General features: G+C 39.5%; 1 protein-coding gene across 1 annotated transcript in view; it reads right to left on the bottom strand.

The window, feature by feature from the left end:
• The window catches only part of LOC126176014 (F-actin-uncapping protein LRRC16A), a 573,185-nt gene that overhangs the window by 92,438 nt on the left and 463,200 nt on the right, over window positions 1-17,547 (bottom strand). Inside the window, exons 25-26 of the mRNA XM_049923133.1 lie at window positions 8,116-8,254; window positions 2,833-3,034 (exon numbers count right to left, since the gene is read on the bottom strand). Of these exons, the coding sequence (XP_049779090.1) occupies window positions 2,833-3,034; window positions 8,116-8,254 (341 nt within the window). The remainder of the gene's footprint in view (window positions 1-2,832; window positions 3,035-8,115; window positions 8,255-17,547) is intronic.

A 17,547-nucleotide genomic window follows, 5' to 3' on the forward strand; every position in this document is an offset into this window, starting at 1 on the left:
ACACGCCCACCAGTGCATCAAAAAAGAAGTTATCAAACTGTGCAAGTGAAATTACAGATGAAGCTTCTAATGAACAATATGTTTTAGTCGACTTTCCTGTTTTTACTGAGTTTATGAAGAAATGTTTGTGTTGTAATCTTTGTGGAGGTTCTTTTGATATGAACATAACAAAATCTATAGGACTTTCCTGCAAAATTGCTATAGTTTGTGCCAGTTGTGAAAATGAGACCTGTTTTTGGAGCTCTAAAACATGCAGTAGCAATTTGTTTGAGAGTAATATCAGGCTAATGTATGCAATGAGAGCAATTGGTAAAGGACATACTGCTGCTCAAACATTTTGTGCCATAATGAATCTTCCACCTCCACCTGCTAAAATTGACAATTACACTGAAGTGATAGGAGATGCTGTTCAGTCTGTAGCAGATTTATCAATGAAAGCTGCTGCCAGTGAAGCAAAATATATAAATGAAGGAAACCCAGATATCCCTGTTGCTTTTGATGGAACCTGGCAGAAAAGGGGTCACACATCCAAAAATGCTGTTGCTACTGTTACTAGTGTGGACAGCGGTAAAGTTTTGGACTATGAAGTGCTCACTAAACATTGTTACCATTGTGCATCTGGTAAGATAGAAGCAGCTCACATATGTAGCAAGAATTATGAAGGTACGAGTGGAGGCATGGAGGCTGCCGCTGCTGTGAAAATGTTTAGCAGATCAGAAAAAGAACGGGGAGTATTTTACACAAAATTCCTTGGAGATGGGGACTCCAAGGCATACAAAAGTGTTACAGAATCCATGCCATATGTCAATAAGACAATAACTAAACTAGAATGTGTCGGTCATGTTCAGAAACGAATGGGCACTCGTCTAAGGAAACTGAAACAGAATCTGAAGGACAAAATTTTGTCAGATGGTAAAACCATTAGAGGTCGCCTGTCAGATAAAATTATAAATGAATTACAACAATACTATGGTATGGCAATAAGAAATAATGCAAATAATTTGCAGGAAATGAGACAAGCTGTATGGGCCACATATTTACATCGATCATCAACTGATGATAATCCTCAACATTTTGCTTGTCCAGATGGTCCTCAGTCATGGTGCAATTATAGAAAATCTCAAGCTACTGGGGATCCTTATCACCATAAAAATTATATTCCATTGGCTGTTATGGAAGTAATTAAACCAATATATAGAGACTTGGGGCATCCTGATCTTCTGCGAAAATGTCTTCATGGTTGTACCCAGAATCAAAACGAGTCGTTCAACAACCTCATTTGGACTCGTGTACCTAAGAATGTATTTGTTGGGATAAAAACATTGAAATGGGGAGTCAGTGATGCTGTTATTTCATTCAATGATGGTCATATGGGTAGGCTAAAGGTCATGGCAAGGCTCGGCATTGCTCCTGGTATCAACACCATCAGAGGTCTTCAGCTTCTGGACAGCGTGCGAGTAAGGAAGGCTCAGTATGCAGCTGAATTTAATACAAAAAAAGCAAGGGCAGCAAGGAGAAGAAAGCTTCTAGGTGAAGAAGAAGAACTAGAAGATGACCCTGATTACTCTGCTGGACACTTTTGATAATAGAATAAAAGGTATTTGTGAATTTTCATAATAAATTACTTTAATCGCATTTTCTGGCATTTGACATTTTTAGTGTTACATGTACCTTTATCTCATAAACCACTCAACCAACAACATTCAAATTTTCAGAAATGCTGCAAAACAGTTCAAAGAGGCCACTGAACTAGAATCATGACAAGAACTGGCTTATTCTCTGAACTAGGGAAGTTTATGTTATACTTTTTCCAATAAAAAATGGCTTAATGGTAAAAAATTCATAAATACTATACCAACAAAAAGAAAACATTGGTTCTAGTTCAGTGGGCTCACAATATATGCTGAAAACCTCTGCCAGAATTTCAAAGTTCTGAAGATAATAGTTCCAAAGAAAAAGGTACACAAAGTTAGCAAATTTAACATTGGCGAGATAGGGCATTCCAACTCCCCTTAATAGGCCATGTAAGGTTTAAACTAATACCATCAAGTACCCAATTTGTCAATAAAAAAACATTACAAAAATCTTTCAACAATAAGCAAACACCTTGATAGAAGAACACAATTTATGGAAACTAAGATAAAATTTTAGTGAAAATTTTTTATATAGATTCCTTAACATACAGATGATCATTGCCTTCGTCGAAAAAAGACAACCCCTCCCCCTCCCCCTACACACACACACACACACACACACACACACACACACACACACACACAGTCTCTAGCTGCTGAAGCTAAACAGCAAGCAGCAGCACATGATGGGAGAGGCAACTGGGTGGTGAGTGTAAGGAGGAGGCGGGGAGGGAAGGAGAGGGATAGCACAGCAGAGGTGGGGGACGGTAAAGTGCTGCTTGTAGGGCGTATAGAGGGGTGTGGTGAAGAGAGGGTAGGGCAGCTAGGTGTGGTCAGGATGTTAACGGAGGGTGGAGGGAAGAGGACACAGCAGTAAAATGAACCCACCTGTTCCTGAATAACAAAGTTGTCTGTTTTATGAATATTTTTCTACTTAAACCTCTCACTTATGTCACATCTAGTATTAGATTGACAGTATTCAATCTTAACATGGGTCATTTTCTTCTTCCCAACTGGAATCGTGACCAATATCAGTGGCTACTACCAATTTTTATATATTTCATCCCATAAGTCCACTGATTCCACTACTTACTTATTTTTAAGACCGTTATGTATTTCCGCTTCCACTTGCTTTTTGATCTTCCATTTCGTTACATTCTTATTAAACTCACCAAAATTAGTTGTCTGTAGTTCTAACCTGTCATCCGAAACTGGAGAGACAAGTGGTGTTGTTGATCCAGGTCGAAAGAAAGTGTCGAGACCTTCAGAAAGACCCAAACCGTCGACATCTGTTAACTCTGAAGGACGTAGAACTGGCCTCGTTGGAGCGCGTGTTTTTGCACGACGTGGGCGTCCCTTCACAAGATGTCTTAACCGTAATGGGCCACAATCAGGTGATTCTGCAATACAGAATTAAAACACAATGTTTCAAGACTTCAAGAACACCAGGTACCCATCAAGTTGCACATATGCAATGAACTTAGACTAAATCTTAAATGATAATGCTTCTTTGTCAAGAAATGCTGAACTTAAGCAAGCAAAAAAGCAAGAAACAACAGGCAAACTCAATGAAATTTGACCAATATATCAAAAGGCATACAATATGGCAAGCTGCAACCTCAAATAGCATTATCTCCTTGGTTTACCAATTGGAACAGGAACAAACAATTTATAACTATAATTTATTATGTGCATGATAGAACAGAGGGAGTAGAAACTGTTTGATGGAGCTTCACGATAAAGGATGACAGCCAAAACAGTTGCAGGATAAAAATTTATTAAAATTATTAAAATTATTAAATTTATTAAAATTCTTGACCAAGGTTTCGGTATATATAAATATACCTTCATCAGAAGTAAAAACTCTAAAATTACATCATGCAATGGAGATTAATATAACAGTTGTGCCAAAGGTGTCGTCAATAATCAAGAATTTCAATACATTTTTATCCTGCAACTGTTTTGGTTGTCATCCTTTATAGAGAAGAATTTCAACAGTTGCTGTTTCAGCCATGTTTAAAATCTTGTTTGATGGAGTATGCGGGAACAATAGGTTGACACCAGGATAGTTGCGGAAGCAGAGAAAGTGCTGTAAAGGTTGTAAAACAGCCACTGAAATCAAGTGTGTTCTATTCAGCTGCATGTTGTGCCACAGTTTGGTAGCAGCCGTTCATCCTTGTGGACGGCTGGTTGGAACTCCCATCAATATAAAAAGCTGCGCAATTGCTGCAGCAGAGCTGATATACGACGTGACTGCTTTTACAGATAGCTCAGCCTTTGATGGGATAGGATAAGCGTGTGACAGGACTGGAATAGAAAGTGCTGGGTGGGTGGATTAAGCAGGTCTTGCACCCTGGCCTGCCACTGGGATACGACACTTATGGCAATAGGGTGGGATTGAGAGTGGCATAGAAATGGACTAGGATGTTGTGAAGGTTTGGTGGGCCATGGAACACCACTTGAGGAGGAGTGGAAAGGACCTCACCAAGCCATGATATGTACCAGTCCGGTGGTGTTAGATGGCTCCTTTGTAACTCATTCTTGGGATTCATCGAAGGAGTGCTGTCTCTGTGTGTGTGTGTGTGTGTGTGTGTGTGTGTGTGTGTGTGTGTGTGTGTGTGTTTTGGTAGATATATCTGGTGGATAGTGCCTGTCTGTGAAGGCCTTTTTTGAGACTTTTAGCATAATGGGCAAATGAGATCCCCTCGCTGCAGATATGCGGTCCCTGGGTGACCGAGCTGTGTTGGAGGGATTTTCTGGCATAGTAGAGATAACAGCTATCGAAAAGTGAACCAGGCGAAGCAGATGGGAGAGAAGCTGTTGATGCTGTGAATGAATGAGGATGGAATGTCTTGGCCCCGAGTCCACTTCATAAAGATGTCAATGTTCAACCACTTAGTTGTGTGTGGCCCAACTATCAACAGACACTGTCTACGTGACGTGTGGATTTTTGTATCATTCTATTTTTTCTTTTTTGCTATTATGGTCTAATCACTTTAAGAGTTGTTTACAGTTGTGACATGTATTGATCATTTATTTATACTCTAATTCTCTAATGTTTTCGTAAGTAGCAATTCTGATGGTCAATGCCAATTGAAAAATAAAATTAGAAAAAAGAAGCTGCATGTATAAATTTGTACCTAAAGACATGTGTACAGTTATACACCTACACTAATGCCCATATAGATAGATCTGGTGTGTGACTGGATTTGCAAATCTACTATTTAAAAAATATCTCAGGCAAAGAAAAATCAGGGAAAACGACTAGGAAACTTTTCACAAACAGATTTTATCTTAATGTTATAATGTAGCGTACTTGCTACATCAACGCCAGCAGAAATAATACTGATGTGTGCAATAAGACAGATTATGTCTGTTTGTAAGTACCTCAGATATTAAAAATATTTCCCATGAAATTTTGCACAGTTGAATGTACAGCTTTTGAAAAAATACAACGCTGAAAGCCAACACCAATGTCTTATTCAACATATATTGCCTACATGCCAACTACTAAAAAGCAAGTATGGGCACCACATTTCTGTTCACTGTTATTCTTACACGAAAGAATACAGCAAAAGACATGCACTGTGAAAACTTTCGCAGTTAAGGTGCATTGCAGGCATTAAGAAAATATTAAAGCTATTCAAGAACCACTTAGAATGGCAGTTTGTACAGCCCTTCCTGCCTAGTGCACGATACGCAAACAAGCAGACACACCCACGACATGAGAACCTAACACCGCACAGTGCAAATTCCAAAGTGCACAAACAAGTGTTAAGCATTTAAACCATACTGAACGTGTCTCAAATAATTAATTTTTGAATGATTTGCAATTCATATTGACAGCTAAACTGTTGCAAATTTATTTGTTACACGAGTGAGTATGACAGGGAAGAAAACAAAGATAGTGTGTCGCGTTATATTACGAACAACTTCCTTCAATCAGAACTTCAATTTGATGACATATTTTATAACAATTCCTGTAGCACTGTTGTTCTGATAATTTTTGAATAATACATATCTTACTAACAATGAAACAGTTCACTGTTTATTTCCTGTAATCATCAGGAAAAGGCAATGTGTCTACTGGATGACAAAAATCAATGTTTTCATTACACCAGACATACCTGACTAAATATTAAAGCTCTCAGGCACTTCACAGTTATTACTAGATTTATTTATACAGAACTTGAGTGGAGTAAGAAATGGTTTTGCCTGCTGTCCCGCTGTTGTGCTGTGTACCAAGCACACTTGATTGAATTTGTAAAATGTTGTGATGAAAACTGAAAATGCAGAAATGTTTGAAGTTTAACATAGTGATAAACCTGGAATGACAGAGAGCTATCAGAAATTATATTGTCTGTCAATTTTCTGAACCATGCTTTAAGCTATTGAGCTCTTCTTCTTCTTCTTCTTCTTCTTATCGGGAGGATGAATCACACAATTAGTTCCGGGTGGAACCCAAATTATATTTACAGTCTTTTCATCACAGTCCTTCATATGTCAGTAACAGTGAAAATTATTCTCTCCCATTTTTCCAAAATTTGCTACATAGATCACAATAGTTTTGCAAGTAAAAAGTAAAGTCTGCTTCCCCCCCCCCCTCCCTTGATGTTCCTGAGGATAGAAATAGTGCCATGGAAACAGTCATATACTGATTCTTAGCACTGGCATTGTCACACATGAGACTGTCTTCTTTCTGCTCGAAATGATACAGTGTGGTTTCACATACAGTTCTTGCATGAAACCTGACTAACTGGCTTTATACACAGAAATTTTTGGAAGGAGAAACAAGAAGCAGTGTTTACATGTTAGCTATGAATTTCTGTACAGTGTTACATATTAATGACATATTCAGTACATATTTACTTGAGGTTAACCTTGTAATTTTGTGGCTTCCTTTTTTGTATATTTTCCTGAATCTATTTAACCAGCCAAAAAAGCCTGGAAATCAGTAATGGTCATCTCATTTGTAATTTAAAGCACCCAGTCTCTTTGATCTCCCTCAGTAACAGTGCACTGGATCTCACGAGCAGCTGTAAATCTTTCGAATAGTTTTTCTTTCAGACTTTCATGAGTTTCATTTTAGTTCATATTTTGCACTGTGTGCAAATACTCTTCTATTTATACAATTCGTGTTCAGATTTTATGAAATGAAACTAGTTTCCACACTGCTTAAGTTTAGGTACTTTCTCCCCTCTTTGTTTAACCAAAACTCAGCCTTTTGTTTGTCACTGACAGCTGTTACTGCAAGTTTTCTTTGGTCTTGAAAGGCAGTCACTCGAACTACAAATCGTGGAATCATCTGAGTCAATTCCCATTTCTTCTAATACCCATATTTCCACAATTTCTAATCATATGTCGACATCATTTGAATGAATGTCCAGGAAATTAACTAATCAATAACGCATATGCAAGAGAAGTAAGTGATTTCAATTGCACACTACATTCTTCATATTTCGCACTTGCAAGGTTGACAACATTAATTGGATTCCACATTACTGTTTAGCTCTGGAACCTGCACAAAGATAGAGGCTATTACCGAAGTACTTCTAATTATTATGGATATTAAATGAGTTGCAAAGCTGTGCAATTAGTAATTGTGAACAATTATGTCAGAAACTATCATCAGAAATTGAAATTTGCTTTTGTAAATTATGATCATATTGTGCATGTTATCTGTTTCCCGATATGCTGTCAACCTAGGATATTTGCTCCTGTGTTGCACATGCGCTGTCTGCTACAGCTATAGCAGTAATATACATTTTTCCAGCCACTTGATGATCTAAGAAACTGGAAATTTTCAACATATTTTTAGAATAACTTGTAGTGTGTCCTAGGAGCTGAAATTCTGACATTATGTTTTGTTTGGTGCATTCTTCTTGCGTAAAAAAATTTCAGGGCATGTCTCAATATGTTGGATTGAAGTGTTCCCTCGTTCGTGTAAGAGACGCAACATGAAATTACATGTTTTAATAAAATCATTTGCAACGGCCATGTCATTCTGAAAAACTAAAAGTAGATATAAAACATTTCTCTTCGGGACTTCTTAAATGCCCTGAAGAGGATAATAGCACAGATGATCAAATACTCATTTTATGGTTGTTTTGAGTGTTGTGTAATTTATCCCAACTGACATTAGTAGTGAAATTCTATGCTCTTGTAAATTATATGTCATTCTCTTCTTAGTCATACGGGAACAGGCTGTATGTGACTTACTGACCATCCAACCAACTGGGTTATATATTCCTATTGTGAATTTGCACACGCACGTGTGTGTGTGTGTGTGTGTGTGTGTGTGTGTGTGTGTGTATGTGTGTGTAAGGGTAGAAGGATGAGTGATGACAGACAGAGAGGTGATACATTGGGAAAATGAGGTGCGAAAATAGGAGAGAATAAATTATGTAAAACTATGACAGTTTCCTGAAACAATAAAGTAATGCCACGTAACAGCTTACTGCAATTTAGTTCACCTGCTCACCTCTTTCTGAGCAGGGCAGTGGTGGAAGCAAATCTGGAATGTCATCAGCTGAAAGACCCTCTATACTGTCTACAACAGATTTTGGTCTCAGTTTACGACCGTGGAGACTTTTTCGTTTTGTAGAGAGGTGTGGAGTGGCCTGTAAAACACAAAATTAAATTCAGATAGTATTTCTATATCATCTCTATGGTACAGATCAAATTGTCCGGATTTGACATGCTGTTATACTGACAAAATGACAGATTAAATAATGGAAAATCCAGGATGGATTAACAAGAATATGAATTAGGATTGATTGCTACTCATTACACAGATGAGGCATTGAGAGGCAGAGATGCACATTTAAAAGTAGGCTAAGCTATTGCACATAGTTTTTCCTTCACACACACACACACACACACACACACACACACACACACACACACACACACACACACAGAGCCACTGTCGTCTAAAGGCACTGAGGTCCTCAGTAGTCCAGGACAACAATGGCAAAGTGTGTGCGAGGTGCTTTTCTAAATCTGAAGAAGGGCTGTGTCTGATCATTTATTTTCATATGTACTTTTAAATGTTCCTGTCTGCTGCTGAATGCCTCCTCTATATGTGAGTAGCAACCTAGCTAATTTGTGTTGTTGCTATACTGATATATTCAATTCAATTCAGTACCTCCTAATTAATTATTTGATCCACCCATCCAATCTATACTACCACATTTTGAAAGCTACTATTTCCTTCATGTCTGATTTTGTATTGTCCATGTTTCACTTTTGTTTCAGTGCATTCCTAACAAATACTTACCATAAATCAGAGTTACTTGGACCCAAAATGTTAAAATGATTTAAGCCACTCCTGCAGGGCCGGCGAAAGCCCAAGTGCCACCCCGGGCGAGCTGCTAAATTGCCCCCCTCCCCCCCCCCCCCCCAATTTCTTTCTTTTATTTTTTTTACAAAACATTTGTGGAATTTTATTTAAACAAATCTGTAGGAAATGTCAGCAATCAATCGCAATTTTTCTTTTTACTTTTCAGATCTACCTACGTTTCGGCCACTGAGTGGCCAATCTCTAAGCTTTTAATATGGGCTTACATCTAAACCGTCATGTTCACAGTTGCGTTCAGCATGACAGTATAGACATAAACATAACTCAAAGCATTGAGAACAGTGCCTGGAATCTATGTAGATCTGGAAATAAAAACAAAAATTGCGACTGATTGGTGAAATTCTCTACAGATGTGTACAAAACAGTCGCAGGGCACCAGCTCAAAAGTGGAGTCAACTCTGATTGAAGAAATCTAGCTAATTTTAATAAGCCATGTGAATTTACAAAAATGTTCAAATGTGTGTGAAATCTTATGGGACTTAACTGCTCAGGTCATCAGTCCCTAAGCTTACACACTACTTAACCTAAATTATCCTAAGGACAAACACACACAGCCATGCCTGAGAGAGGACTCGAACCTCAGCTGGGATCAGCCACACAGTCCATGACTGCAGTGCCTTAGACCTCTCGGCTAATCCCGCACGGCATGAACTTACAATTAAAGTAAATAAACATTTTTCAGTGGTTGTGAACAGATAATGTATTCAACAGAAGACAATATATATTTACAATTTAATGATAATTTGGTTTGACCAATAATATTTACAATAACTATTTAATGTAGAACAAAATAAGAAACAACACAGTAAATAACAAAGACACTGATCATAATACAAAAATTTTAAAAAATACTAGACAAATCGAACCTTCCTGGCTTTTGCTTGTGCAAACTCTTTCACACAATCTGTGTAATTTAAGTCCTCTGCAAGCTCGTGCTCAATCGATATTGTTGCAAGATCATTCAAACAAGTTTGGCTCATTGTTGATCGGAGGTATGTCTTTATCAACTTCAGTTTTGAGAAACCCCCTCTCAACTCGCAACTGTCATGGGAGTGTTAGGAGAATTCTCAGAGCAATGTTAACATTAGGGCAAAAATTATGTCTTCCTGTATACTTCAGAGTCTCTTTTGGATCTACTCCGGGTTTCAACAATGTTGAAAGCACTTTTAGTTCTTCCCTCAACTCCAGTGCATCAATGTCGCTTGACTCGTGATCTCGCAAAATCGCTGCGAGGTTTCTACATTTTGTGTTCAGACTGTCAGGAGGTGCATTCTTCAGCTCGCTGATGTCTTAGAGAAAATCAAAATAATCACAATGAGATTTCAGTTGATTGAATCTCTCATTCAAAGATGTGTTTACTATATCTAAAAGTTAATAGTAGAATTCAATCTTGTAATGTTTTGTTGGGTCATCCATTGTCTCAACCCTTCCTTCATAGGTAAAGTGTATTGGCTTCTTACTTCGTCACCGGGAAACACTTATCCATGGTAACTTTAGATCTTCTAGCTCTAATTCTGTAGCCAATTCTTTGGAATCCGTCAAGAAAGACACAAACTTTTCTTCTGTTCTGCAGGTCTCAAAATATGCTTTCATTTTTTCAAGCATTTCCACGGCCTCAGAAACATTTATGTCAGTGGTCTGGAGGGTCTTACTGACTACACTGATGTGTACAAGATTACCACAGAAGTGAGAAAGGTGTAATTTTTTATTTGATTCGCAACTGACGTTGCTTCGTGAGCGGTCATGCCATCGAATTCTCCTGATATCTGAACCAGTGCATCATAAATGCCTCCAATTTGAAACCTCATTGGAGTAAGTGCATCGATGCGACTTTTCCACCTAGTATCACTCAGTGGCTTCAGCGACAGGTTAGGCAGATACTTCCTCAAGACATCCCAACATCAAATGGAGAACGAGAAGAAGTCATACAAGATTTTCACTGTCTAAAACACGGAAACAGCATATTTAGCAGACAAAGCGGCATTGTTTACAACAAGATTCAATGAGTGACTGCTACACGGTACATAAAATGCTCTCTTGTTCATGTCTGAAATTCTTTTCTGGAGACCAGACTTCTTTCCTTTCATGTTTGCTACATTGTCATATCCTTGCCCTCTCATATTACACAATAGGATTTTTTTTTATCTTCTAAAAACTTGAGTACGACCTGCGTCAAAGTGAAGCTTGAAGTGTCTGGCACTGGAAGAAATCCCAGGAAATGCTCCCAAATTCGGACATCGTATACCCCATCGAGTCTTGTCTCCTGGACGAAACATACCATAACTGTCATCTGCTCAACTTTTGAAATATCTGGTGTGCAATCCAGAATTATACTGTAATACTTAGCAGAATTCATCATTAATAGAATGTTGTTGGTTATAGATGATCCAATAAGATGAATTATTTCATTCTGTGTTTCTTTTCCAAGATTATGATGACCCTTGTTCTCACCTTGCTTTGTTCTGTACAGGTGCTCCATCACATCTTTTCGAATAATTCAACGAGTTCCAAGAAGTTTCTGTTGTCAGGCTGAAAGAGTGTGTCTACTTTTTCAGTCCCTCGGAAAACAAGATCCACTTTTTATGTGAATTCAAATGCTCGGTAGACTTCCCGTGACTTTCGAGATACGAAACAAGGTCCCGCCAGTCGCTTATACCATTCATTGCAATTTTTTCTGTAGATGACGAAAAAAGTTTGCAACAAAAGCAGAACACGGCACCCTTGTTCTTTGAGTACACCAACCAATGTCTATCTGCTTCTGCTAAATTCTTCAAAGAATAGCTGTAGTGCACAGGGCTGAAACGCTGGTTGTCTGCGTTTCAGTACATTCTTCAGCTTCGTTAATGCGCTCGGGAGGACCTCGCATGACCAAAGTCGTTTGAATGCAGACGTTAATACACTATTGGCCATTAAAATTGCTACACCAAGAAGAAATGCAGACGATAAATGGGTATTCATTGGACAAATATATTATACTAGAACTGACATGTGATTACATTTTCACGCAATTTAGGTACATAGATCCTGAGAAATCAGCACCCAGAACAACCACCTCTGGCCTGGGCATTGAGTCAAAAAGAGCTTGGATGGCGTGTACAGGTACAGCTGCCCATGCAGCTTCAACACGATACCACAGTTCATCAAGAGTAGTGATTGGCGTATTGTGACAATCTAGTTGCTCAGCCACCACCACCAGATGTTTTCAATTGGTGAGAGATCTGGAGAATGTGCTGGCCAGGGAGGGAGGGAGAGAGAGAGAGAGAGAGAGAGAGAGAGAGAGAAAAACACACACACACACACACACACACACACACACACACACACACACAAAAATGACTGCCAACTCCAGCATCTTGGTCAGATTGCAAATATCGTGTGGCATGCAAGCAGCAGTCTGAAGGGAGTGGGGAGGGGAAGGGATAGTAGTATACGGGTGGGGAGAGAGACGAACGTTGTTTGGTGGAGTGTGCCGTGACTAGACTGCCAACAGGCACAGCGTCAGGAGGTTATGGGGGGGGAGGGGGGGGGGGGAATGGAACAAAAAGGGAAAGGAGTAGCTAAAGACAGGCGGAGGCGCTGGCAGAGGGATGCAAATAAACAGTGTGAGAGACAAGAATGGAATGGAGATGATAGGACAGAGGGGGTGGAAAGTGTTGGGTGGATGGTACGAGAACAGTGTATTACTGCAGCTTGAGGCCAGGATAAATACAGGAGCATGGAATATGTTGTAAACGTAACTCCCATTTGCGCAGTTCAGAAAAGCTGGCGGTGGAGGGTGGTGGTGGGTGATCCGGATAGCACAGGTTGTAACACAGCCATTGAAATCAAGCCAGTTACGTTCAGCTGCACGTTGCGCTACACGGTGTCTTACTTTGCCCTTGGTTTTAGTTTGGCACTGGCCTTTCATTCTGGTGGACAGCTGGTTGTAAGTTTCACCAACTGTGCACCACTGCACAGCTTTCGACATTAGTGTGACTACCAATCTGCTGTGCACCAGGATGAACGGCCACCATTAAATTGTGGCGAAGATCATAGTACCCCACCCTGTGGCGCAACATGCAGTTGTTGAACATAACACACATGATTTCACTGGCTGCTTCACTACCCGAGCCATGTGGATCCTTCCCTCCACAACCAGCTTTTCTAAACAGCGCAGATGGGAGTTGTGCTTATAACATGTTCTCCACTCTTGTAATTAACCTGGCCTCAACCTGCAGTAATACACTGTCCCCACACCCTCCAACCAACAGTTTCCACCCCCTGTGTTCTATCGCCTCCTCCCATTCTCGTTTTTTGCTCCTTTTTTCCCCACCTCCCTGCCCCACAACCTCCTGATGCTGCACCTGTTGGCAGTCTAGTGCCTGCACACTCCACTAGACAGAGTTCGTCTCTCTCCCCACCCGTGCACTACTATCCCTTCCCTTTGCCCTTGCCCTTTCCCACCCCCCTCCAGATTGCTGCTCGCCTCCCACGTGATGTTGCATTCCGATCTGAGATGCTGAAGGTAGTAGCCGTGTGTGCATGAGGGTGCTTGATTGTTTGTTTTGTTTGTGTGTGTGTGTGGGTGGGGGGGGGGGGGGGGGGGGATGAAGGCTGCAGCCAAAAGCTATATGTGACTGTCATTTGATCATGCCTGTCTGCAACTTGATGTGTCTCTTTTACAGTAAGTAGCAATCTATCTTTTCTTCATTGTTGTATACATTCATATGTATGCCATGAACAGCCACAATACTGTCTTTTTTCCTTCCAAAGTTTTTGCATTTCTATGTTAGGTTTCAGAAATATGATGAGTTGTTTCGAATTGCTGTCAGGTATCATTTCTGACAATTGTTTACATTCACTTACAACCTCATGTCTCAAGGTTTCTGAGCTTGCGGCAGTAACGAGTCAGCAGAGGTAACATTCTTTTTATAATGACTAAATCTAACATATTTAGCAATATTCCATTAGTGCTCCATATTTAAGGTTTTTTGTTGCTATAGATATTATTTTACCAAGAGTGGACTCTGTGGAAGCTGTTGTAGGAAAGTGGGTAGTGGGATACATTGTGGAAACTGTAACAAATAATTTCAATGCTGGCAATATAGTGAGAGAGACTCTGTGGAGGTCATTGAGCAACCTTCCTGGAACTGCATAATTTGCAGCAAAGAGAGAGAGCTGAAGAGGACGAGGGAAGACAGCGGTGAGGGAGGTAGTTGGCAACTGGCAGCCAGTAGGAGGGCTAGCAGGAGGAGGACACAGCCTAATAGTTTAGTTGTCTCTACCAGCCAGCCAGAGGTTAGTGCAGAGGAGCATCTAGATGGCGTACAAGTAGGATATGTGCAGTAGACTCTGCCTGCGATCACAAAGGTGAGGAATAACATTAACATGAGGACGAAGAGAGTACAGCTGATAGGTAGCAGTAGTGGCAGAAGTGTAGGCCCTCTGTTACAGGAGAAGTTAGGGGAGGAGCATCACGTCGCCAGCAATTGAAAGTCAATTGCCGGGTTGGATCAGGTGAATGAGTGTTTAGAAGAATTTCATGAAACAGGATCAGTTAGTGATAGTGGGTGGGGCAGGGAACAACCTGGACAGGGACGAGGCATACAATATAGGTGGTGACCTGACTAAGATAGCTTGCCCAACTGGTGGCACCAGTACGAGCTCGGTTAAGGCTGTTCCAGCGGCACCACGGGCCTCATCTCGGCAATGCAAGGTATGTCAATGCAGAGCTGGAGATGGTACCCACGACCGATGGCACGGCACACATTGTGGTGATGCCAGTTAGTATTATCGAGAGCTACACTAGGCATAGTCTGCACCTCAACAGGTCTGGGTCAGTGATGATGATGGAGTTGATTGGTTAGAGTATAGTGGGTGGGTGTGGGGCCACACATGGTCAAATATCTGTTGTCATGGGTAGAAGAAGTATGTTTTTTTTTTCTTTTTTGGATAAATCATGACAACAGGCTTCCCTCTCTTACAAGGATCTCAACCAGCTCTGAGACATCTGGAACATGTATGCAGGACAAATTATGTGCCACCCTAGAGTGTACAAAAACCATGGAAATTTGCCCAGAATGATCTATTATCCATCAAAATGTGCAGTCCATAAAGAACAAAGTACAACAGCTTGAAGTTGAATTATAGTCATTGAGCAACAAGGTAGTATGCATTACAGAGCACTGGTAAAGAAATGGTGAATCGCAGCATATAGTGTTATCATCACTTGAATGTGCAAGTTGCTGGGGGTTAGGTTTCTGTATAAGGTGTGGCACTTACTTTAAAGCTAGAGAAGATCTGATCATAATTAGTGTAGATGAACATTTTGTATTCTCAGCCACTGAAGTAACAAAGCTAGAACCTATAAGCAGCTGATTACTCTGTGTGTTTACTACTCACCTAGTGGTAATAGACACTTTCTTCAACAAATTAACTGAAGTCCTGGAAATGGTCTCAGCCCCCAAAACTAGCATAATGACATGTGGAGACATGAATTGTTGAGAGTAAAATTAGAAATACCTCCCAAAACATTTTGAGCACTTTTGATGTGGCAGAAATGGTAAATACTGCTACGACAGTTTCAGAAAGTTGAGCTTCAGTTTAACACAATGTACTTACAAACACTGATAGGGAAAATTGTGAAGTATTTATTACAGATCTTGGTATTTTGGAACATTTGTGTAAGATAATAAGTTAAAGTGAGGCTCAGTGAAACCTGAAAAAGCTGCAGGCCTATAAAAAGAATTTCCCAGATCAAAAAGATACATACTTTTTCTGGGGCACTGGCAAATGAAACATGGGAAAGTATATGGCAAGCAATGTAGATGCCAAGTTCTCTTAATTTTGCATATTGTTTAAATTAGTTTTTGAGATGATATTTCCAAAAATAGCCACATCTATTGCAATAGGTAAGAAAAATTGATAGATAACTGCAAGTCCTAGAAAGTTCTCACAGACAGTTGAATTTCTAAGTTCCTTGCGAAAGTGCTGCACTAATCCACAGTTACACCATTACAATCACAGATATAAAAAAAGTACAAAGGAGGGCACTGCTTTTGACAAAAAATCCATTCAATGAATAATTAATATAGAATGCAGAGAATAAAAGCTAACTGATGTGGAGATTACAAAACAACAGACTGGAAAATGCAGACACAGGAGTAATAATACACAAATCAAAAGGTGGAGATAGCATTAAAAAAATTTCTCAGGAACTAGCATATTCTGTAACTGATTATTTCTCTGGTATTGCGGAGAAGCTGCAACAAAATCTTCCTGACACGCATGTAGCACCCACAGTGACTTATATAGCAAACACATTGATGATATTCTCACAGCAGAGCTTCAAGTTAGGAAGCCCAACAATTAAAAATAGGAAGTCAGCAGGCATAGATGAGGTTCACATCTCTGCTCTGAAGGCATGCATAAATAGCATACAGTCCCCATTAACAAAACAAAATAAAATAATCTTTCAATTGACATGTTTTCCCAGAATATCTGAAGTATGACCAAGTGATGCCCTTGCTAAAACAAGGTAATGTGGAAAGTATTGAAAACAACAGGTCAATTTCAATTCTTGAAAATAATTGAAGCAATCATGAAAGAGAGACTAACAAGTAACATGAGTAAATACAATATCTTTAACAAAGCACAGTTTGGTTTCAGAAGTGGAGGAAGTACAATATCAGCCACTACCGAGTCCACAAAAGTGGTAGTTGGTGCTCTTGATAGGTATGATAGTGTTACAGGCATTTTTTTAGACTCATTCAAGGCTTCTGGTACTGCTGCCAATAAAATACTACTGAGAAAACTAGAATCATTAGGTATGAGAGGAAAGCAAATGATTGCTTTTAATCTTACTTCGAACACACCTTACTAAAGGTGGAGATTGTTTGCATTACTGTTGATGATAAAATTTTAATAAAAAATTGTCAAACAAGAAATATATAAACATAGTTGTACCTCAGGGTAATGTATTCGATCCAATTCCGTTCTTAATATCTACCAATGACTTTCCTGACTGTGTAAAATATGGAGAAAAAGTTCTCTTTGCCAATGACAACAATATCACAGTCACTGAGATGTCAGAACTTTTATTAGAGAAAGCAAGTGAAACCCTCAAGGATGTTTAAAATTGGGGAATATGTGATAAATTAACATTGAACACAAAAAAGTACAGAATGCATTTCAGCATAAAAGGAGGAAGCAACTCCTGTCACTTAAAGCACATATTATATCTCTATAGATTGTGCAAGAAGCACAAAGTTTTTAGGGATGAACAATGATTGTCAGCTAACATGAAATGAACATACAAAGACACTGGCAAAAAGAATGTCATTGGCATGCTATGCTCTCACTGTGTTAGCAGAAGTTTGTTACACACAGTGTTCTGTGGTGACATACTGTGCCTGCAAAAGCTCAATTCTTAGCTATGGGCCTTCTTTTCTGGGAACTGAAAGCACAAAATTATGGACAGTTTTTAAATTGCATAAAAATGTCATAAAAAAATAATAATCGGAAGCAGTAGTCAGGCTCATAGTAAAGAGTGGTTCAAAAAATTAGGCATCCTTT

This window comes from Schistocerca cancellata, chromosome 3 (assembly GCF_023864275.1).
Source record: "Schistocerca cancellata isolate TAMUIC-IGC-003103 chromosome 3, iqSchCanc2.1, whole genome shotgun sequence".
Taxonomy (NCBI): domain Eukaryota; kingdom Metazoa; phylum Arthropoda; class Insecta; order Orthoptera; family Acrididae; genus Schistocerca; species Schistocerca cancellata.